Raw genomic sequence first — 22,712 nt, 5'->3', positions numbered from 1 at the left:
GAACTCCACCCTCAGGTCCCAGCCACCTTCCCTTGGGTGGTGACGGGATTGTCTTTCCCAATGTCCTGATGGCTTTGGTCTGGGGTGGGGGTGGGGTCCACGAGGCCTGCATGGGATTAGCTCAGGACATCCTTCCCCCTAACATCACCCGAGCTCCCTTTTCAGCGACACGCGGCGAGTTTCCCGGGGGAGTTTCTCCACGAGACAGAGACGGTCGTGATATTTACAGAAAAGGTTTATGAGGGGAAGGGGCAGAAGAATGAAGGAGACTTGCATAGACACCAGCGGGCAGGAAGAGCTGCCCCGAAAGGGACAGGTTGGCTGCGAGGCCTGCGTGGTCGCAGGGGGGGCCTTGAGGAGAGCCGCCTCCGCTGAGGGAGGTCGGTGAGGAGAAGCCCCGGCAGGCAGAGGTCACGGGCAGGCAGGGGACGGCTGCCCTGGGGAGGGAGAGTTGGTGAAAAGAGGCGCCTGCATAGGCCCAGGTGGGCAGACGGAGTGCTGCCCCGTTGTGGGGGCTGCGTGAGGTGGTACCAGCTCCAGGAGGGGCTCATCTTTGTGGTGGATGGTCTGTGCCCCTGACCCTCCCCACAGCATCTGACAGGAGGTGTGGCGCCTCCTCCTCTGGGCGTGGATGCCTCAGGGTCTTGGTCTCTATAGCTGGGTTAATGGATTACACTGTCCCCTCCCGCCCCTACGGCCTGGGGGAGTCAGGCTCTTGACCTTGCGTCTCCCTTCCAGTTTTTTGGGTTTTTTGAGTCTTATCCTCCATCCCCACCAGGGAGGCCCTCGTTTTGCTTGTTTGTTCCTTTCTGGCGGTTGAGGTTTTCCCGCACGTTCTGCGCACATGTGGGGTGGGGACAACCCAGCTAACGGGTCTGTCAATTGACTTCCGCTGTGCGTGACGTGACGCCATTTGCTTGTGGAAACTTCAAAGTCAGTGCGTTGGGTCTTTCCTCCGGGCTGAGTGCACTTCCCAGGAGAGGGAGAAGCCCAGGTGGTTCCCAGATCCTAGGACCGGGGTCCGGGAGGACAGGGCTTTCCACACCCAGCACGTGGGCCCCTCTCAGCCAGGGAGGCCCGGGGCGCTCCACATCTCAGTCCTCGCTGCTCCGAGAGGAAGTCCCCATGCTCCTGCTGGCGCGGGGGTGGCCGATGAGCCACGGCTAATTTCTTGAATGCTTCCAGAAAATATTGGCGCCACCAGTTCCCAAGCTGATTCCTGACTCCCGATTCCACCGCCACTGGGGGATGCTCCCGCGGCTCTCCCGCAGGCCCGTCTGCTCACCCGGCTCGCCCGAATGCCCAGCCTCACGGACTGCGGCTCTTTTTTTTTTTTTAAGATCTATTTATTTATGATACAAGAGCTGGGGTGCAAGCGGGAGTGGGGTGAGATGGATCTATGCCTACAAGAGATGCGGGGGGGGGGTGCGAGAGAATCCACCAGAGACAGAGTGGGGAGCAGAACAGGCAGACTGACGAAATCCACTGCCGAGGGGAGCAGCGGGCGAGACAGGAGGGGTCTGCTGCGCCATGTGGGCAGCTCCCTGGCCGGCCCGGGGATCGAACTCATGCTGCAGAGGCTGCCCCTTGCACCACCAGGGGGGCCCCTGGTTTGTTTTTTAAAATTCCCCTTTTCATCTGAGCAGGTTGGGGTGGGGGTGGGGGCTGGAGCAGACACTGCTCTCCTCCCCTCCTCCTGGAAGCCGCCGCTGATCATGTCGCGGTGAGCGAGGGCAAGGCCGATGGGCAGCACCAGGTTTGCTCCCAGGGCTGCCTGTCACCCAGGTCAGGCTCGGGTTCCCGGAAAGTCCAGTCCTCTCTGCCTGGAAACGAGGGGCGGGGAGGCTGGGGGCGGGCCAGGCCTTGGACAAACAGATCAAAGGTGAGCCGGTGTGGAGCTCCAGATCAGTCCTGGCCTACGAGGGGCACATCATGAGGTGGGTGGGAGCCCCCTACACCTCCCCCGCAGGGGTGAGAGGTGGGAACAGGCCCCCAGGCCCTCACCTGCCCCCCTGCACGGCCCTCAGGCTGCTGATCCTCCTGGGCCTGCTGTGGGGCTTCTCGGCGGCACTCCAAGACCCCAAGTGGCCTGAGCCTGTGTTTGGGCGCCTGGCATCCCCCGGCTTTCCAGGGGAGTACCCCAACAACCAGGAGAAGCGCTGGGCCCTGACGGCACCCCCCGGCTACCGCCTGCGCCTGTACTTCACCCACTTCCACCTGGAGCCTTCCTACCGCTGCGAGTACGACTTTGTCAAGGTGCTGGTGGGCAGGGGCGGCGGGGCCTGCTCTCGGGCTGGGGGGGTCCCCAAGGCTCTGCCAGGGCCGAGGGACAGGAACCCCTGGGAGCAGAGTCTAGCCAAGGCCAGGCGGGCGGGCAGGCCTGGGGGGCGCCTTGTCTTCCCTCCCGTGACCCCCCCCCCCACAGCTGAGCGCAGGGACCAGGCTGCTGGCCACGCTGTGCGGGCGGGAGACCACGGACACGGAGCGCGCGCCGGGCAACGACAGCTTCTACTCCCCGGGCTCCAGCCTGGACGTCACCTTCCGCTCCGACTACTCCAACGAGAAGCCCTTCTCGGGCTTTGAGGCTTTCTACGCCGCCGAGGGTGAGCCGGGCCGGAGGGGGAGCCGGGCCGGAGGGGGAGCCGGGGCCTGAGTGGGCCGAGATAGGCCGCAGCTGTGGGGCAGGTCCCAGGCCGGCCCCTCCCCGGCCTCCCCCCACCGGGCCCAAGTCAGGGCAGAGCTGCGGGCGAGGCCGGGGCCAGCCTGAGTGGTCAGCAAGCCCGAGGGCCGCGGCCTGAGGCGAAGCCCCAGTGGGAGCGGCCGGTCCCGTCTGCCTGGTTTCTGGGGCCCGGGCCCGGGGCCTGCGCTGGGACCTTGACGAGCGGCTCAACCTCCCCTGCTCCTGGGGGGCCACAGCCAGGCTCGGGGGCCCGGCCCCGGGTCCAGGTGCCCGGCGGCCCGCAGGCCCGGGAGCTGAAGTGGGTTTGAGAGGAGGCGCCGCGGGGAGGCGGCCCAGCCCCGCGGGGCCAGGCGGGAGCCCCGGGCCGCAGCTGCCCCGCTCACGGCCCGCCGCCCCCAGACGTGGACGAGTGTCTGCAGCCCCCCGGGGGGACGCCGCCCTGCGACCACCACTGCCACAACCACCTGGGCGGCTTCTACTGCTCCTGCCGCGCGGGCTACGCGCTGCAGCGGGACCGGCGCACCTGCTCAGGTGAGGGCGCGCCCGGCCCTGGCCCGCGGCTCCAGCGGCTCTGCCCAGGGGCTGCGGGGGCCGCCGGCCTCGGGGTGCTGGGCCGGTACTGGCTGCCCCTTCTCTGAACTGCCACCGCCTCCTCCAGCGGCACCCCCCCGCCCCCCTCAGCCCCCCCAGTTCATCCACTTACTACTCCCTCCCCCACCCCTGTGTCTGGGCTCAGGGGCCTGCGGCCTCCTCCCTCCTTCCCGGGGCTGCGGGGGTGGGGGGGGAACTGGACCCGTCTCCCCAAAACTTTCCAACATTCCGAGTGCAGGCGGGGCACACTCAGTCACCCGTTCCCAGTGAGGCCACCCCGCTGGCCAACTTTCCTGGACACCCCCGCTTCCCATCACCCCATCCTGCCGGCACCTGGACGGGCAACCCGCGGGTGCTGGGGTAGACGTGGGCAGCCCCAGCCAACCCCCCTGCCGGCCCTGCCTCCTCACCCCACACCCTGCCTGTGTCTCCCCACCCCTGTCCGTCTCTGTCTCTGTTCTCTTTCAGAGGAGCACCCCTAACCTGCCCTCCCGGGGGGGCTGCCCAGCAGGTGGAAGCCACAGAGCCGCTGCCCCCCCTCCCACCTGGACCCAACAATAAACTGGCTCCACCCCACCTGCTGCTGCTTCTCTCTGGGAGGGCGGGAAGGGTGGGGGGCCCGCGCCTCCCCTCCCCTGCCCTCCACGGCCGGGCCTGCCCGGCTCCTGCTGGGGCTCTGGCCTCTCTCGAGGCCCCACATGCCCCAGGTCCCCAGGGGCCGAGGCAGAGCATCCTTGGCCCACCCTCAGTTCAGAGGGTCCCCTGGGCCCCTCCCCCAGCGCAGAGCAGGGGGCCCTGGGCTGTGTGCCGGCCCCTCAGGGCCGGCTCCTTCCCTTGCTCCCCGGGGAGCTGCTGCGGGGAAGGAAGGTGAAGGCAGCGCAGGGACCCTCCCTTCCCAGACTCCTCCAGCTCCGAGGCCCGCCCCCACCCCATGGCCTGGGGGGCGGGCGGGACCCCCATGGGTGATGCAGACGTTCCTGGGAAGCGGAAGCTGCTGTTCCGGGCAGGACGAGGGCGCCGTGTGTGAACAGCATCCACCTGCCTGGCCTCTGCTGCCAGGCGGCGCCCCGGGAGGCCCGGGCTGCGGGGGGGAGCCCCACAGCCTATGAACTTGGCAGTTGCCGGGATGGGGGCAGTGAGAGGCCGTCAGCTCAAGGAGATCCCTCGTTCCTCACCTAAATTCCTGGGGTACAAAGAGCACCCCTTTCCAGGGTCCTCGTGCTTGGCAGAGTCTAATCGTTCTCACTACTTCCACCCCAGGCTTGTGACTCTGGCCCAGGACTCCCCCATCTGGGAGCCTCAGCTTAGGGCCCCAGTCTCTCTGGGGGGGTACACATGGGGGGCCCGCAAGTGCTGCCTGTTGCAGTTACAGCCAGAAGCCAGAGTCCCTTCTCTAGCTGTCCCACAGCCAGTGTGTGTGTGTGGGGGGTCTGGTCTCTAGAGGTGCCTGTGGGCTCACTCCCTGCCCCCCCCTTCCCAGCCCTGTGCTCTGGCCAGGTCTTCACTGGCAGGTCTGGGGTGCTCAGCAGCCCCGAATACCCACGGCCGTACCCCAAGCTCTCCCGCTGCACCTACAGCATCCGCCTGGAGGAGGGCTTCAGCATCACCCTGGACTTCGTGGAGTCCTTTGATGTGGAGGCGCACCCCGACACCCAGTGCCCCTACGACTCCCTCAAGGTCCGTCTTGGGGGCCCTGCCTCTCCTGGCCCCCGCAGGTCCTGGGGTGACAGGGGATACTCTGCTTTCAGATCCAAACAGACAAAGAGGAATGGGGCCCGTTGTGCGGGAACACGCTGCCGCGCAGGATCGAGACCAAGAGCCACGCCGTGACTGTCACCTTCGTCACCGACGACTCGGGGGACCACACGGGCTGGAGGATCCGCTACAGCAGCACAGGTGGGAGGTGGCCCCGGTCCCGCGGGGAGCCGAGCCTTGTCCCCCCAGCGGTGGCGGCAGGACAGTCTCTGTAGGGGGACACGCTTTCTGGGCCAGGCCTGGGGGGCCAGGGAGGGACCGGGTGAGGCGAGCGGAGCGACGCACGCGTTTGCTTCTTGAGGTTCATGCTGCACGGGCGCTTCCTAAGGAAACGAAGCCGGAGAGAGCTGGGTGCTTTCCTGCGGGCGTTTTCTTTTTTTTTTTTTTTTTTTTTAAAAAGATTTCTTTATTTTTGCATACAAGAACTGGGGTGTGGACCAGAGGTGCAGGGGGTGAGAGGAGTCCCCAGAGACAGAGTGGGGAGCAGAACAGGCAGACTGACTGAAATCCACTGCCGAGGGGAGCAGCGGGGAGACAGGAGGGGTCTGCCATGCCATGTGGGCAGCTCCCTGGCTGGGGTTTGAGCTGGTGCTGCAGTGGCTGCGGACAGCTTCATAGTGCTGAGACTTTTTTTTTTAAAGATTTATTTACTTCTGCCTACGAGAGGTGCGGGGGGTGAGAGGACTCCCCAGAGCCAGAGCGGGGAGCAGAACAGGCAGACTGACCGAAGTACACCGCTGAGGGGAGCAGCGGGCGGCAGGAGAGGTCTGCGCGCCATGTGGGTAGTTCCCAAATGGCTGGCTGGGAATTGAACTCGAGCTCGTGGCTGCAGAGAGCTGCACAGGGCTGAGACTTAACCCTTGCCCCACCGGGGAGGCCCTGTGGCTTCTGGTCCTGAGCACTTAGCTGAGGCCGGGCCTTCATCCTCCCACCCCGAGGGTGCAGCCCCTCCTCACCCCTCTCGGCCGGGCAGCAGCTGGGGGTCCAGCCCTGCAGTGGAAGCCGCCCTGCTCTTCCTCCCCTTCTGGCTGTCAGCAGCGCTGGAAGCTTCCCCGCAGGGAGGAGGCCTCCACGGGGGACTGTCCCACCCGATGTGTGTCTGTCCTGACCTGCCGTGGCCCAAGCCGGGCCACAGTGCCCGATCCGTACACGGAGCCACGCAGAGTTTAGTGTGGCGCTCGGTTTTCAGTCTACGGCCCCTGCTCCCCGGGGTGTCCCTTCCACCCCCGGTCTCGCTGATAAGCACCTCGGGTTGCTGCATCCAGACCCAGCTCACCCGGCTCTTCCCCTCCCGCAGCTCGGCCCTGCCCTGATCCCGTGGCGCCACCGCACGGCCGCATCTCGCCGGTGCAGGCCGCCTACGTGCTGCGGGACCGCGTCTCCGTGGCCTGCGAGCCGGGCTACGAGCTGCTGCAGGTGAGGCGCGCCCGGGCGGGGTGGACACGGGCAGGTTTAGATCCGCGCGTGGGAGAGGAGGGGGAAATGGCTGTCGTCAGCAGGCAGCAAAGAACTAAGCGTGCTGAGAAGAGGGGCCACGGGGAGTGTTCATGCTTAGGAAGCCTGCTGCCCTCCGCGCCCAGAGCTGGCTCTGCAAGCTGCGGGTGCAATAAGCCCCTTGCCCGCCCCGCCTAGGGCCGCGGCCGTCCACGTGGCTGCGACCAGGCGAGGCCCACGTCGCAGTCCTCGCTCCGCGGCTCTGATGGCCCCAGAGGCCGTTCCCCGGGCCCGGCAAAGCCTTTGCAGGAAACGACTCCTGGGCCCGCACAGAAGGAAAGGGCGCTGGAAACAGGACATTCTGCAAAGTTGTAAATAGTGGCCGCTGCTAAGGGCGTGGGGGATAATTTTAAAAAATGCTTAGTGCGTTGCTTTAGAGGCACAGGTAGATGAACACATCTCCTTTGTGTTCTTTAAAATTGTCACCGAATCCCAGTGGCAGAAAGTAATAACACTGAGATGATCAGCTCTGCAGCCCGGTCCTGCGAGGGGCGGGACCGAGAGGGAAAAAAGTGACACTTTCTCCACCTTGCAGACTTCTCGGGAAGGGGCGGGAGCTCTTGCCACAGCGCCTCGCACTCCAAACCTGCTGTTTCTAGTGGCTACAGGGCAGAGAAATCCAGACACATCTGTTCTGTATCTGACCAAGCTGACACCCCTTTTGCCCCCCAAACTTTTTTTTAAAGATTTATTTATGCATGTGAGAACTGGGGTACAGGCCAGAGGTTCAGGGGTGAGAGGAGTCCGCAGAGAGAGTGGGGAACAGAACAGGCAGACTGATGAAATACATTGCTGAGGGGAGCAGCGGGGAGACAGGAGAGGTCTGCTGCGCCATGTGGGTTGCTCCCTGGCCGGCCAGGGATTGAACTCGTGCTGCAGAGGCTGCGCTTTGCTTCATAGTGTGGTGCTTGACCCCTTGCGCCACCAGGGAGGCCCCTGCCCCCCAAACTTTAACTGGCACCCTGGGCCACTTATAGAGAGGGATGGGGGCCAGGGTGGCACCCACAGGGACTGGTGAGACTGGATTAAAGTGGGGAGCAAAGAACGCACCCAGAGTGGCTGGGAAGGCACTCGGCCCCCCTGAGACGCCAGTGTGTGTTGAGGTGAGCAGACGTGACGTGACCAGCAGGTGGTCACGTGGGTGACCTTGGGAGCCTGAGGAACTACTGTGGAGCAGTTTTGGGGAGTGACTTTCTGGTGCAAACAGGGAGATTAATCGTCTCCTTCCTCTCTAGGGTCAGTTGCCCCTGAAATCATTTGTGGCCGTCTGCCGGAAAGATGGATCTTGGGACCAGCCGATGCCAGAGTGCAGCAGTACGCTTGCGCCACCAGCCCCTTCGCTGCCTCTGCAGCTGCCGCTGCCTCTGTCGCTTCTTCTGATCTCTTTTCCATGATTTATCAGGGCTTGACACAAAACCGCTTTTCTTCCCCAGCCTCTCACCCCACTTGTTTTTTATATTTATTTATGCATACAAGAGCTGGGGTGTAGGCCAGAGGTGCGAGGTGAGAAGAGTCCCCAGAGACAGAGCGGGGAGCAGAACAGGTGAATCCACTGAAATCCACTGCTGAGGGGAGCAGCGGGGAGACAGGAGGGGTCTGCCGCGCCATGGGGGTAGCTCCCTGGCCGGCAGGGGATGGAACTCAGGCCGCAGTGGCCGGTGATAGCTTGACCCTGTGCCACCAGGGAGGCCCTCACCCCACTCCTAAAGGGGCTAAAATGGAACCAATGTACTAGGAAAGGTATTTGCTTTAGAAAAGTGATCTTTAAAAGCACTGTTCTAAGTATGAAAACACCCATGAAGCACAGGGAACAGGGGCGCCCGAGTGCGCTTCCTCCCGCACGTCCGGCCGGGAGTAACAGGGCCACGCGTCCCGTTAGTGCCCGCGCGACGTCTGCCGTCACTGGCCCTGTTCCACTTTTTCACTCTGAGCACTGCTCTAGTGAACAGCCCTGGATGTGTATCCTGCGCACGGATTTCTGCAGAATTCCTAGGGAATTTTCATGTCAAAAAATTGTATTCCCGCTAACCAGACTGCCGTGTTAGTTTCAACACCAGTAAGAGCTGAAGGGTGCACTGGAGTCAGGTCTGGGTCTCCACCCCAATTTTGTCATTTTTACGGGGTTCCTCTATAGAATGGCGGGATGCCATCGGGGCAGTGAGCATCAGCGTAGCAGAGCACTTGGCCCAGAGCCAGGCGCAGCTACTGACTTCCAGGCCTTACCCACCGCCATCGGCACCACCGGCCACCCAGACGTCCCGAGGCCAGAACCGTGACGTGACGACTAAGTGGTTGCTTCTCACTAGTAACGTGCCCGCAAGTGTGCACTCCAGGTCACATTCACGGTATTACGGCTGCCGGGTCTCGTGACAAGGACCCAGCCCCCGCCTTTGTGCCGCTCCCGCCTTTAAGGCCGGCTGACCGCACACTCGGTACCGCTTCACGAGGAAACCGGGTGGTGTGGGCGCGGCGGGCCGGGCCAGACTTCTCCGTTTGGCTCCAGGACCCCATGTCTGAGGGAGGGTGCGATGAAGTCGTTTCAAAGCCCCCTCCTTCAGCCAAGACATCACACCTGTCTCCCCCAGAAACGTGCCCTCCACCTAGCCCTTCAGCCAGAAGCAGGCTCGGGAAGGACGCTTTGCCGTTTTGCCGTCACCCCGGCGGGCCTCCTGCCCCTGTCTCCTCTCCCAGGAGCCTGTCTTCAAAGTACACGCTGACTCCCGCCTCCCATGTTTGCCAGTTGTCGACTGCGGCCCTCCCGAGGACCTGCCCAGCGGCCGCGTGGAGTACGTCACGGGCCCCGAGGTGACCACGTACCGGGCCGCGATCCAGTACCGCTGCAACGAGACCTTCTACGCCATGCGCGCCGGCGACGGTGAGCGAGCAGCGTGCCCCGGGGCGCGGCGGCCACTCGGGGACCTCGGCCCTCGCGATCCGAGGATGAGCTTTAAGCAACATTTTTGGCTCAGGCTAGACAGCAGATTAAAAGGCACTTCTCCCACCTGCTAAGTGAAATATTGCAGCTGAAGTGACTTTAATGTCAATTTGCAAGAATCTGAAAACAGATCTTATCTAGTAAATGACTACTACAAACACACAATATATTCCAAATGGTTTAATTTAACAAGTCAAAACCTTATCATTAAGCACTTGAGATCTTGATACATATTCAAGTTACACATCTAAAAGGTTTCCACTTTGCAAGCAAACATGGTAATGCAGAGACCTCCTGTTTATGAAATCATGTAAAATGGTTAGTTCAGACACCTATTTCCCACGGAAGCTCGAGAATCAACATTTTTCAAGGGGGGTCTTCGGCGGATGACAAGCCCCTCATGCATACAGTTAAACATTTTTGCTTTTCCAATGATTTGCAGGTAAATACGTGTGTGCGGCTGATGGATTCTGGACGAGCTCCAAAGGAGAAAAATCACTCCCCGCCTGCGAGCCTGGTAATGGACCCATTCATACTAGAGATTGGTAATTGATGGAAAGTAAAAGTGGGCAGGAGACAATGAGGAGCTTTAGCTGCGCTAGGCACAAATGTCCCGGCGGCACGGGGCTCTCGCGCCAAGTGATGCTCGGCAGGTACTATGTTCTCATCACCCCTTTCCGCGCGCAGACTTGCTAGGTGCTGACTGCATCAGTCACTGGGTTATTTCTGACCTTCCAACGAGGCAAACATAAAAAACTAAATGATTTTTTAAATTATCTTGAGCCATTTGTACATTTATAAACATGAGCTCCTCTACCGAGGTCCTCCCCTTCTCCGTGAAAATGCTATTAAAACCCGGAGCTAATAACTTCATTATTTCCCTAAGCAATTGTTGTCAATGACATCTGGTTTTTAAACATTAATGCAGTTTGCCTTTTAATAGTACTTAAAATTTTTTTAAGCAGAATTGGCTCGCTCCGAAGATAGACTTGAGTAGCGCTATTGAAAAAAAAAGTCAGAAAGGGAGTAATGTGTTCATTACCCTTGTGTTGTTTGGCTTAATTTGCTTTTAACCTGTACTTTCGCTGACACAACATTCGTACACTAATGCCCGCGTCCGCCACAAGACGCATCTGCCCCGTAGAGGGAGCAGCGGACAGTCACACGCAGCTGGGGAGGGTCACGAGCCCGAGGAGTTTCTGAACTGGAAGGGCCCGGGCTCCTAAGCGCCACGTTCTCATCTTTAAAACGTAACTGTTCAGCCCTGAAGGTACTGGGCCAGTCCTGTGGCAGCGACCTTAGCTTCTGCTCACAGACCTGCACGTAACGCCCCTGTACACGGAGGACAGAGGTCACGGAAAGGCTGCCCCTCGCCCAGTGCCCAGCCCAGGCGAGTCCTCCTGGCCTTAGGTACCCCCGTCGTGGAAAGCCACATTGTGGAAAGCCACGTCGTGTAGGGCAACAGTGGTTTCTAGAAGTGAACGCCCCCTCACGGCACCCCGAGGAGCTAAGAAATGCCACGAGGCCTCCCCAGGTGTCTGCTCCGCACGGCCTCCCGCGGTCTCGCTAGGGGACACGCGCCGACCCCCGGGGTGCGCGATGCGGAGCCACCACCGCGCAGGGTTCTGCAAAGGCTCTATCTGCTCCCCCCAGTGTGCGGCCTGTCAGCCCGCGCTACCGGAGGCCGCATCTACGGAGGCCAAGCCGCCAAGCCCGGCGACTTCCCGTGGCAAGTCCTGCTGGCCGGCGAGGGCATAGCCGCGGGCGCGCTCCTGTCCGACAAGTGGGTGCTGACGGCCGCGCACGCCGTCTACGAGAAGAGAGAGGACGCCCCCGCCCTCGACATCAGAATGGGGACCCTGAACAGACGGTCGCGCCACTACACCCAGGCCCGGGCCGAGGCCGTCTTCATACACGAAGGCTACGCGCACGGCGCCGGCTTCGACCACGACATTGCGCTGATCAAGCTCAAGGACAAGGTCGCCGTCAACGGCAACGTCCGGCCAATCTGCTTGCCAGGGAGCGCGGCCGAGGCCTTCATGAGGCCCGACGCCATCGGCACCGCCTCTGGGTGGGGAGTCACCCAAAGGGGCTTCCCCGCCCTCAGCCTCATGTTCGTGGACGTGCCGGTCGTGGACCACCAGCGGTGCAGGGAGGCCTACGAGCGGCAGCGCCACCCCGGGGGCAGGGTGACGGCCAACATGCTGTGCGCCGGCCTGGAGGGCGGGGGCAGGGACAGCTGCCGCGGGGACAGCGGCGGGGCGCTGGTGTTCCTGGACAACGAGACAGAGAGGTGGTTCGTGGGGGGGATAGTGTCCTGGGGCGCCATCCACTGCGGGGCAGCAGGTCAGTACGGGGTCTACACCAAAGTCATGAACTACATTCCCTGGATCGAGAACATCATTCATAATTTTTAATCGGGGTCTTCAGTCAGCACGTCCTTCCCTAGCTTAAGAAACACCTGCACGCGAGCTCAGCAGCAGCGACACCCCAGAAGCATGAGCACGCCGGCCGCTGTTCCCCCCACAGCCGAAAGCACACGGCAGGCGAGACCGCCGTCACAGGCCCTTTCGGGCTGACAGGTTCCCCCCAGCCCTCCTCCCGGGAGGCCTTCGCAGATACAGACTCGCGCTGCTTCCCTTCATGTCCCCAGGAAGTCCTGGCGTCTTTGGCTGGTGGGCCGCTGCCTTTCTGTACCTGCCTGTTCAACTGAACTGTTTTCAGCTTGCTCTCACTGACCCCTGAGAGAGCTTCACACGGCAACAGCAGCACTGGTGCTGGAATAACCCTGAATATTTGGGGGGGTAAATAAGCTGGAAACATGGATACTTGAGCCTTGGTAACGACAGGTTTCCATGTTACAAATCGGGATCACGGAGGGTGAGGTAATTTTTCTCTACTCAAAGTGGCAGAGAGAACACGGAGTAGCGTGATTCACATCGGCAGAACACTACACATTTCTAAAGGAAAATATGCAACTCGTTTCAAAAGTCTTTTAGAAGCACGCATGGTACGCACAGTCTTTAGCTTAGTTAATCCCAATTCTAAGAGTCCAGCTTAGCTGCGAGGAAGTTCCCAGCGCTGGGAAGTGACCCCAGCAGTCAACAAATTCAGAAGATGGTGGACTGGAGGGTGTCACTCCCATCCCATGAAATGTGACATCAGAAGTGGTGACATTATAAATACTTGGCATTTCCTTCTCCTCCTTACAACGAACATGATACGCCTGGGCACACTGAGCAACAGATCACAGACCACACAACAGCCGGCTATGGTATGGGAAGCTGGATACACAATTCTGGAATCTCCTCGGCATCACTCTCCTAGTGCTCAACACCACAAACTACCCCAATCACCAGCACACTCTTCTGAAGTAGAGAACATCCTTTCCTGAGGACAAAACTTCAGCTGACTTTAATCTTACTTCATTTTAGTTGGTTACTCGTCCCTTAAACACGGTAGTAGCTAACATTTCACCACATTTTTCGTTCTAGTCAAATAGTTACCATTATATGTAAAAATTCATAGTGAGGTTGGGCCTAATTTCTCTTGAACATACAAACGACAACTTCCTGAGAGACACTGTTTAAAACTAACTTTCCAGTATTTCTGTCACATACGAAAAAGCATTATTTTCCAGTAAGACTCCAGACACTAAACTGTGGTGGCAACAAAAAATTTTATTCAATTGGTTCAAAATTTTTTTTTAGAATGCATTAAGATGACCAAATAAGACTTTAAAACAAGTATTTGCCAAATAGTTTACTTCTAAACTTCAAATTTTTTTTTTTTTAGGGTAAAATTAGATACCCACAGCGGTGTAGTACCATAAACATGTTACTAGGAGGCTACTCAACATTGAAAGCCTTCTATGACCAATAACTAAATTTACACAAGTGTAAAAAGGGATTAAAACCATGCCATCGACAAGTTAACTTACCCTTGGGTTCCTTGAAGGCTTGTCAGTTTAGTCTTTGGAGGTCCCCGAATACCATTTTAAGTGTTACCATGTTACTGCTGCTGAGTAATAGTGCAAGTGCTAAAATGCAAAATTCAGATGGTACAGGGTTTGGAAATCATGCAATTTAGATGCAATAAAAAATTAAAACAACGCAAGATCCTTTTACAGAGGAAAGTGAGTAATGAGACAGGGTGGCGATCACACGTCTAAAGGAGACTTCATTTATAAATGTTTAAAACAGGTAACTTGCAAAACAAACCTATTTATCATAATCTACTTAGGTAAGGGCATTAGGTAAACTATCAACACAAAAACTGTTACATTCTTCCACTTAGAAAATGAGCTCCACTCAGTTACATAAAAGCACAACAGAGTCAGCATTATTGCTATTACATAGTTAACAGCGCATGGTGAGAGTCTAATCTGAGTTTTGTAAACGACTTGCGACATTCCTATATCCCCACCTTGGAGGACAAGGCCCGTTTCACTTAACACGTCCACAGACAGACAACCCACCCTGCGAGTTCTTAAAGCTCTCAGGCTTCTTAATGGATTTCAGGCACAAGATAAATTTGTGGTTTCTTCTACTTTATCCCTATTGCAATTAATTCCACTTTTCAAATCCCAACTAAAAAGGCGCAGACAGTCCCTTTTCAATTGATATGCTTTGCTACAAAGCATTTGAAAGTAATTAACATTGTTTTGCCCACTCCCTCAAATAATATCTTTAGAAGGCATGACTTCCCCATGGAGATTTACACAGGCCATGGTAACAGAACATCACCTAAATGCACAGAGGCACTAAGAAAAGGCTGGAGGGTACTGCTTACCATTTTAGGTGCGGTCACCCAGACTTATTAAAAACTAGATTAAAAAAAAAATTTTTCACTTTGGACAATGCAAGAACAAATAGCAATTAAGTCTGGGTATCAGGTGTCAATGCATGACAGGTGATGAATCCATTTGACTTGAGACAACTTTTCAAATAAGTTTATTTGAAGCAAAATAAACTACTGCCAAGAAACTTTATGAAAGTTCCATCTCAAAAGGGTCAAAAAAGGGGAATTAACTGCTATGAATTCTTTGCATTCAGGGCTGCAAAACAAAGACACATATTATTTAAATCAGTTTTATTTAAGAATTTCCAACATTGACAACTCTTATAAAAAGCATCCAAGCACAGGACACAGAACTGCAGCAAACAGCATTCTTATGGGAGCTAACAGACATTAGAACTTCCACCCTTCTTTGAGACACCCTGAGCTCACTGGTGAACTCTGCTTCCAAGTACTCCTGCAAAGCACACCACAAGCTCAGTCCATGTTCTCAACCCATCAGCTTCAGTTCACATTACCACACTTACATATCAGTAACAGAAGAGAACACACACCATACAGCATTCACAGCAGTTGACAAAAGGGTAAGGGAAGTACAAGTATCGTTTCACTTAACACATTCAGCTAACGTGGGTTATCTAAGAACAAAACTCACTTAATGTCTTCCAACAGATGTGGATGTCCTTTGAATGCAAAAAACATTCGTACATTATTTGCTATCAATGCTCTCTGCACACTCTCTCACCAAAGCCACAGGATTGAGAGACACATCTCGCCAAGTTAAAAAATATCCATTATGCACCACCAAGTCTCTGCACGCGCTCTCTCCTTTTCTCGCTCATACTAGCCTTTCATGCCTCGGCACCACCATCAATCCCACACAAGGTTTCAAAAGTTCAAACAGCCTTCTGGTTCCATATCACAGCCTTGCGTTCACAGCGTTGATACGACTCCATGAAATAAAGAGTAGCGGATAAAAATGGGACACCCACCGTCAAAGACGCAGCGTGATGACGAATTCTTGAATGAGAAAGCATGTAGACAGAAGTATTCCTATGGCAGAATATTTACAGCACTACTTTCAATGAAGTGCTTCTTCCATAAACATTTGAAATGAGATGAACTGCAGAGATTAAATGAAGGCTTCATATTGTACTTTTGTATATGAAGGGAGACAAGTGTTAAAAAACAAAACAAAACAAAAAAAACAAACAAAGAACCGAATATTGTGACACCATGATCTCCAAAAGGGAGATTTTCCTAAGGAAAAAATCCAGATGGTGGGGGTTCAAATTAAAACAAGGAGAAAATGTAGTTCTAACCAATGGTTTCCATTTTGAACATGCAAAGAATTCACTTGACAAGTCCAGGGATAAAATATTACAGGAGAAACCTTTTGATAGCAATTGTAGTGTGTTGGTTTACCCATCAGGCAAACAGCAGTTCACTTTCACTCAGTATTTCAACCCTTTATGTAACAAAACTTATAAAATTCCTTTAACTCTTCCTCTTTTTCTAAAGAAAATGTCAAAAATACTGCTGAATATACTTCACACTGAACAAACCAATTTTGAAAATCCTTAGTATATATTTTACAATATACTTACCATGAGTTTAGAAAAATTTGAATTCCCACCAGTCTATACCAGCCACACCCCACTGTCTACATTCCCCAGCCAGAAGACTTAGAATCCATGCTTGAGCCAAAGCCACCATTGAAACCACTGCCCGACCCTGCATTTGATGCTGATCCCCAACCTATTGCTGCACCTGAATTAGAGCCACTGTAAGAGTTATTTCCAGACCCAAAGGCCTGGTTTGGTTCCCTCTGCATGTTGCCTTGGCTTTGGTTATTACCTGATGGGCCCGACTGGTTCTGCTGACTGGCTAACATGCCCATCATGCCCCAGCTGCTCTGTAGCGCTGCCTGCGCTGCAGCCATCATCGCTGGATTAATGCTGAAAGCGCCAAAGTTCATCCCTCCACCCATATTACTTCCTTGGTTGTTTCCCAAGCCAGCTCCGCCCCCTCTACTGTTACCAAACCCACCCTGATTCCCAAAGCCACCTGGATTACCACCAAATCTTCCACTTCTTTCTAACTGTCTATTGCTATTGTGCTTAGGTTCAGCATTGGATATATGTACGCTGATTCCTTTAATGATCAAGTCCTCTCCACAAAGAGACTGGGCAACCTATAAGAAATAAGGGATGTAAATAGAGGAGATTAAACAACTGACTCATACACCAAAGCAGCAATAAAACTTAGATTTCATGCCATTCTCTAAGCTGGAGGAAAAATAAGCAACAATGCTAATTGCATGTAAACCTGTAACATAGCCTTAGCTTCAGCAATGATAGCAAGATCTTTCAGTTTCATTTTCAAAAGATATACTCCCAGTTATGTGAAATGCAGATAAGTATCTAAAGGCTGTATCACAAATATCTACATCCGTATACCTCCCAGTTTATAAGGTCAAAAAGCTTAGCTAAGGATGGCATCAGCTGAATGGGGAAAGTTCAAGAGAAATTACCTAATTAACTGGGACAAAATTATTAAAGAGAAAAATACCTGATCATCTGCAAATGTAACAAAGGCAAAAGCCCTGAATGGTTTGGGAATGAAGACATCTACCACTTCTCCGTACTGGCAAAAGAACTGCCGCAACTCGTCAGCAGTCATGTCCTCTGTACAACGACCAACAAATACTTTTCTGCTTCTCAGAGGCTCATCTGGGCTTTGCTGAGCAAATCAAAAGGAAGGAAGAACGTCAGAAATATTTTATGAGCAATGAAAAGAGCATTATGGTAAAGGATAGAACAAAACCTATCTGCCTTTTATATCAAGAGTCAAAAAAGTAGGTACATTCTTATTGATTTATCTTGCATTAGCACTTCTCTTACAGGCCTTTGATGAATAAAATTTTAAAATTTCAAGTTCATGAGAGTATATCTGGACTCAGGAAAATCAACGACTGACAAATGTCCTGGCAAAGACAGTAACATTCCCGACACACGAGGCTTGTTTACGTTTGCTTCGAACAAGTGAGGCCGTGGTAACAAGAGCAATGCATTCTGACAGACTTTGCTTTACATGTGACTAAGAAATTGTTAACTTGCTAGACACAGCAAGAGGAAGAATAAACCGAATAAAGTTTTACTTTGCAGAGGTAATAAACTAAAAATCTCCAACAAACAAAGCATTCCACGTGCATTATGATCCTAAGGTTCTTAGAACACACCCGCAACTATCTTTCCCAAGTATATTTAATGTTTCACTTTATGGCACCTTCTAAGGAGGCTGTCTGCAAAAGTCACGAAAGCTAAGTACCTTGGAATTTGGAAGCTTACAGTCGCACCACCGCCCGTCTATCATATGCCGCTGCGACATGACTTTCACCTGGGTGTCATATTCCGTAAAACGAACAAAGCCAAACCCCTTTGAATGACCAGTTTTAATATCTTTCTTCACCTAGAAAAGATCATTTAAATTTACCAAAACCACACACAATCGAATCAGAGTTTGTCAATGTGAATGGTTTCAAGTGGAGGCAACAGCTTAATTAAAACTTAACCAAGTCATTTTTGAGGTAAAAGCAAAAGCAGGGTTAATGTTGAGTGATGATCAGGCCATCCAGTAAAACTCACGTGACAGAATTTTAACAAAGTATTTTAGAATGAAGGCAAAGATAAGCTAGAGCTCATGTTTACGAATACAATGGGAAATGCTCCCATTAGTATGTTACAAAGAAAAAACCTAATGTGTCACCACAATATCAAAGGCAAAAATACACAGCACGTGCATAAAGCAAAACAGTAGAAGCCAAATTTCTTTTCAGCACCCTGTGTATCCATGTCTGCTCAACATACAGGGGAATGTCATCGAAACAAATTCTAGGTGCTTCTTCACAGGTAAAAGTGAAATCAAAGTTTACCTGAACCATAAGAACTTCTCCAAAGGTGCTGAAATATTCTTTCAGATCCTGTTCAGTTGTTTTCCATGGAAGACCCAATACTATTAAATCAGATGTTTTCTGTACTGCTCTTTTCACTTTCACTGCTGATGAAGCATCTGTTTCATCCATTTTTCTTTTATTATCTAAACAAATGAGCAGAAATCTTTTAAAACTCTTCATTTAACGCTTCTTAAAACACACCATACCTATCAATCAACAGAAATGAGGAGCAAAAAGATTCGGAGATCAATAAGAAATTGAAAACTTTTTGAGAAGAGCAACGCTAGCTGTCGAGGACAGAACAGGGACTGAATAAACTGAAGTGCTTATCCAGCAAGAATCCAGGATCCCCACTCTCATTTTATGACAACTATGTTCTCCCCCCTTTCAAAAGACATCATCAAAACAAAATCCTACCTCACTTTGACTTTAAGATAAAGTAGAAAAAAAATGTCAAAAAACTGTTGGTACTATTTGTGTGTCTATTAAACATTTAATTAACATCTACAAATTAATGTATAATACCATAAAGTTGGCAATTTTTTTTTAAATTTATGCATACAAGAAATGGGGTATAGGCCAGAAGTGTGGTGGTGGTACTCAACAGAGTGGGAGGACTCAACAGAGAGTGGGGAGCAGAATAGGCTGATCTACTGAAATACACTGCTGAGGGGAGCAGCAGGCGAGACAGGAGAGGTCTGCTGCACCATGTGGATTGCACCCTGGCTGGCCAGGCATGGAACTCGTGTTGCAGAGGCTGCGGACAGCTTCATAGTGCTGTGCTTAACCCCCTGCGCCACCAGGGAGGCCCCAAGGTTGGCAATTTTTATCTACAGATGAGGATTTAAGGGTGATTTCAAATTCCCCATTTTCCCCTGAACTTTCAACAATAAATGCCTGTTAATTTAAAAAAAAAAAAAATCCCAGGCTATTTTTAAAAACATAAAGTTGAGGGCCTCCCCTGGTGGCGCAGTGGTTGAGCGCTGGGCTGCGAGGCTGTCTGAAGCCTCTGCAGCGCCGGTTCGTTCCTCAGCCACCGGCAAGGGTCCCACAAAAAGAAAAAAAAAAAAAAAAAAATGAGAGAGAGGAACTAAATGACAATACTTTTATTTTATTTTAAAGCAGTTTGGGTTCACAGCAAAACTGAGGAAAGTAGCGGTTTCCCAAATACTCTCTGCCCCTCAACGCACAGACCACCCCCCCATTATCTTATTTCCCAGCGGGTTGTTACATGTGTCACAACCTACATCCACATCATGATCTAAATGACATTTTAAATCTGAGTAGTTTTTAACCCACAACCAGTTAACAACATACTAAAAAGACCCTGAACTGAAGTTAATAAAACTTACCATAAAAGTACGAGAGTTGTACCATGCCAGCACACATCCCTACTGGGAAACCTCTCAACCTTCACATTTCCCTCTCCTAGGTTTAGAACTTCAATGCCAGAGGAGTAAGACCAGCGCACAAAGTTGTAAGCAGGACTGCACTAATTCAAGATCTGATGATCATTTATGGGGAAAAAGTGTCAGAAGGAGGTAAGTCTTCAAAGATCAAACCAAAATACTAGGGCACTCTAGGTATTTACAAAGCACTCTCAGTAATTCCTTAAATTTGGCATCAACTTGACAGTGTTTGCTCAGATAACAAGATATCTTAAAAAAAAAAAAAAAAGGTTCTGTAACTTTCAATTTTCACCAACTTTAGTCATCGTCCACATTAGCGTTAAGGGTGAAGTTAAAAAAAATACTTCCATGACAGGAGACATTTTGTCATTAAGAGGCCGTGACCTATGACCAAGGACCAGTAGCACATTACTGCAAAACCAAGTGGCAACAAACCTTTGGGATAGTTGACGACATACACCAGATTCCCCCAGCCGGCGTCCGGCGCATGCAGAATTCCTTCCACCAGCCGGACCCCTCTCATGCACTGAGACACTGGATTCCTGTAGCGCAGCCCACAAGCACCTGGAAACTGGGCTGTAACTGTGGACAATAGCACTGTCCCATCATCTTCTGAGGGTATTTCAATGGGCTCGTCGTTCTCATCTTCGGTTACCCGAATATACTCAGACATCTTTCCTGGTATTTCTTGAAGGGAAGAGAGAGATGAACGAGGGACACTTGTGTTAAACTGTTTTCTTATAGTCAGCTGGTGACTACCCGACCGCATCGCTGTCTAGGATCCCCAAGTCTGAATTCTTGGAGGGGTTTGTGATCCCTGCAAAACGAGGCGGCAAAAGCAAAGCCAGCGATCCCTGCTACGGCGGGAGACCCCGCCGGCTCCGGCAGCATCTGCCCAAGGCCTGCTCCGCAGCAGGTGCAGCACCTATACCTGAGAGACCTGCCAGTCCCGGGGGCGCGCTGGGGGGCGGGCAGGCTCGCGCCGGAGCGGGGGGCACGCGGGTAACCATCACACCCGTGGTCGCTGCCCCCGGGGAGACCGTCACCCGGGGCCGGGCAGCAGCGACGCCGGCTGAGATGGGGGCGGCGGGGGGGTCGGGGGCCCTGCACTAAGCGATGGAGAAGCAGAGTCTGGAGAGCCGAGCCCCGAAGTCAGGCGCGCGGACGGGGTGAGGAGGCCTCGCTGTTCCTCATTCCGGGACTTCCGGGGCCCCAAACCCGAGCCGCCCGGGCCGCGGCGACGGGTCCCGGCGAGGCCGCTCCCAGCAGCCCGCGCGAGGCGGCGGGGCGGAGTCAGCGCGGCCGGGCCGGGCCGGGCCGCGGCACAGGCCCGAGCCGGGGCCCCGCGAGCCGCGGGCGGCCGCACGACGCGCCCCCGGGCCCGGCCGCCGGGCCACCCCCGGCGCCGCGCCCCCCGCGCCGGCCCCAGCGCCGCCCCGCGAGAGCCGCCGCGCAGGACGAGGCCGGCCCGGCCCGCGGCTCCCCCGCCGCGCCCGCGCAGGCCGCCGAGTGCGGGCCGGCGCCCCGGGCGCCCTCCGAGCGCAGCGCCCGCAACTCACCCGCGAGGCCGCGGCTGGGAACCGCCGGGAGAGAGACGCAGCGAGGGGTCCGAGCGCAGCCCAGCGACCGCTTCGCTCCCACAAAATGGCGCCAGGGCCGCCGCCCCCCCCGCCGGCCCCTTCCGCTCCCACCGCTGCCGTCCGGAGGGGGGGCGCCTCGCCGGCTCTCGGCAGCGCTCCCCCGGCGAGACGCGCCGCGCGCCTGGGCGTGTGGGCGCACGGGCCGGGCGTGGACGCCAAAGCAACACCGGCCTCGGGGCGTGAGAAGCCAAAAATGGAAAGCGCTGTGGCCGCGCCGGCTGCCCGCCCCCCCACGCGGCGTGGCGGATGGTTTCGCCCGGCCAACCGCCGGCCCGGGCTCGGCCGCAGCTCGCGCACCTTGAAAACGCGCGAGACTAGCTCAGGGGGGGGCAAGAGGCGGGGTCACCAGGGGAGAGGCGGGGCGGGGGCGTGGCTTGGCGGGGGCCAGCCCTCCGGGCCCGAGGGCGGCTGGAGAGCGCGGGGCGCCGGCCCCAGTGTCTGCTAAACCCTCCCGGCGCGTCGCTGCTTCCTCTCCTCGCCAGTCTCCACACTTGGAGAGAGTATCTTTAGCCTACCGGGCACTTTTTAAAGCATTCACCCAATAGTGCTGTGTGATGAGCACTGCTGATGCTCTGCAGGCACAAGGGAGGAAACTGAGGCACAGAGAGGTTAAGTATCTGACATGAGGTCACCCAGTTGGTAAATGGGATTTGAACCCTAACCCTGGGTTAGCAAACTTTGAGACACAATTTTTGCGTGTCTTTTCTGAAAACCATGTGTGATTGCTGCTGCTGTTCCGTTGCGGATGTGTCCTTGTGCAGTTGGCAACGATTTTGATTCCTCAGTCTATCAGTGTACATCAGTGAAACTTAGTAATAACAAAGTGGGTTATAGTTATTATTAGCTCATTTCATCCTTATGACAGCCCTTAGGGTGCTGATATCTCGAGGAAACTGAGGCAGGTAGGTTGCGAAACCCTGCGGGAGCTCACAGAGCGGTTGAGTGCTGGGGTCGGGGTTTGAACCTAGGTAGCCGGGCTCTGCAGCGAGTCCAGTCCACTGCCTCCTGCTTCTTACAGCCACCTAGGAATGGATATTAAGTCCCGCAGGTCCATCTCTGACAACATCCCTTCCTGTTAACCAGATTGTAATGGAACCCATTTGGAGGAAGGCAGGAGGGAGTGGAGGTGTTGTAGAGCAGCCCCGATACAAAACGGGGTGCCTGACTGTGGGTCCTCACCCGCGCGCTTAAAAGGACTTATCAATGCTCTACTGCAGGCACACGTGAAAGGTTAATAAAAGGTTTATTTACAAGGGAAAGGGAAATGAGGAAATGTACAGCTCTGGGAGAAAAGTGGGAGACAAAGTTTTAAATGAGTCCTACCCGATCCGCCGATCAGGAATCCCAAAATGGCGCTCTGAGAGCTGGCCGCCAGCCAGGAGCGGTGAAGCCAGGAGGCGAGCGATCGCGAGCCAGAGAGGGAGCAAGGCCCACGTGTTTGGTTTTTATATCCAAC

The 22,712-nt window shown here is 54.6% G+C and overlaps 2 protein-coding genes across 6 annotated transcripts; one reads left to right on the top strand and one right to left on the bottom strand.

Annotated features, from left to right (window-relative positions):
* The first annotated feature begins 1,912 nt into the window (after nucleotides 1-1,912).
* MASP2 (MBL associated serine protease 2) lies at nucleotides 1,913-13,197 on the top strand. Its single transcript, XM_037499009.1, has 11 exons — nucleotides 1,913-1,937; nucleotides 2,028-2,256; nucleotides 2,426-2,603; nucleotides 3,080-3,211; nucleotides 4,752-4,948; nucleotides 5,020-5,167; nucleotides 6,324-6,442; nucleotides 7,756-7,834; nucleotides 9,261-9,395; nucleotides 9,898-9,972; nucleotides 11,109-13,197. The coding sequence occupies exons 1-11, from the start codon at nucleotides 1,933-1,935 to the stop codon at nucleotides 11,870-11,872; spliced, it is 2,061 nt and encodes a 686-aa protein (XP_037354906.1). The 5' UTR covers nucleotides 1,913-1,932; the 3' UTR covers nucleotides 11,873-13,197.
* TARDBP (TAR DNA binding protein) lies at nucleotides 11,672-21,190 on the bottom strand. Of its 5 annotated transcripts, XR_005122857.2 has the most exons (9): nucleotides 21,176-21,190; nucleotides 20,052-20,303; nucleotides 18,187-18,350; nucleotides 17,583-17,723; nucleotides 16,824-16,994; nucleotides 16,320-16,446; nucleotides 15,245-15,375; nucleotides 14,247-14,511; nucleotides 11,674-13,494 (listed from the first exon to the last, which is right to left on the bottom strand). XR_005122857.2 is itself a non-coding variant. In XM_037499006.2 (7 exons), the coding sequence occupies exons 2-7, from the start codon at nucleotides 20,287-20,289 to the stop codon at nucleotides 15,320-15,322; spliced, it is 897 nt and encodes a 298-aa protein (XP_037354903.1). In that variant the 5' UTR covers nucleotides 20,290-20,303; nucleotides 21,176-21,190; the 3' UTR covers nucleotides 14,518-15,319. The 5 variants fall into 5 exon arrangements, 3 of the variants coding, with proteins under 3 accessions (XP_037354903.1, XP_037354905.1, XP_037354902.1); XR_005122856.2 differs by having other exon boundaries at nucleotides 11,672-14,511; XM_037499006.2 differs by lacking the exons at nucleotides 11,674-13,494; nucleotides 14,247-14,511 and having other exon boundaries at nucleotides 14,518-15,375.
* Nucleotides 21,191-22,712: the final 1,522 nt, after the last annotated feature.

Source organism: Talpa occidentalis, unplaced genomic scaffold (genome assembly GCF_014898055.3).
Source record: "Talpa occidentalis isolate TD23 unplaced genomic scaffold, MPIMG_talOcc4v2.1 talOcc4.9, whole genome shotgun sequence".
NCBI classification, from domain to species: domain Eukaryota; kingdom Metazoa; phylum Chordata; class Mammalia; order Eulipotyphla; family Talpidae; genus Talpa; species Talpa occidentalis.
This window is presented reverse-complemented; position numbering and strand designations above follow the sequence as displayed.

Excerpts from the sequence above, each read along its gene's own strand:
- TARDBP (XM_037499005.2), bottom strand. The coding sequence starts at position 20,289 with ATGTCTGAGTATATTCGGGTAACCGAAGATGAGAACGACGAGCCCATT. Across the intron at positions 16,995-17,582 it reads GTAAGCTTCCAAATTCCAAG|CAAAGCCCAGATGAGCCTCT; the intron begins GTACTTAGCTTT and ends TGATTTGCTCAG. Across the intron at positions 16,447-16,823 it reads TTACATTTGCAGATGATCAG|GTTGCCCAGTCTCTTTGTGG; the intron begins GTATTTTTCTCT and ends TATTTCTTATAG.
- MASP2 (XM_037499009.1), top strand. Across the intron at positions 2,604-3,079 it reads GGCTTTCTACGCCGCCGAGG|ACGTGGACGAGTGTCTGCAG; the intron begins GTGAGCCGGGCC and ends CGCCGCCCCCAG. Across the intron at positions 9,973-11,108 it reads ACTCCCCGCCTGCGAGCCTG|TGTGCGGCCTGTCAGCCCGC; the intron begins GTAATGGACCCA and ends TGCTCCCCCCAG.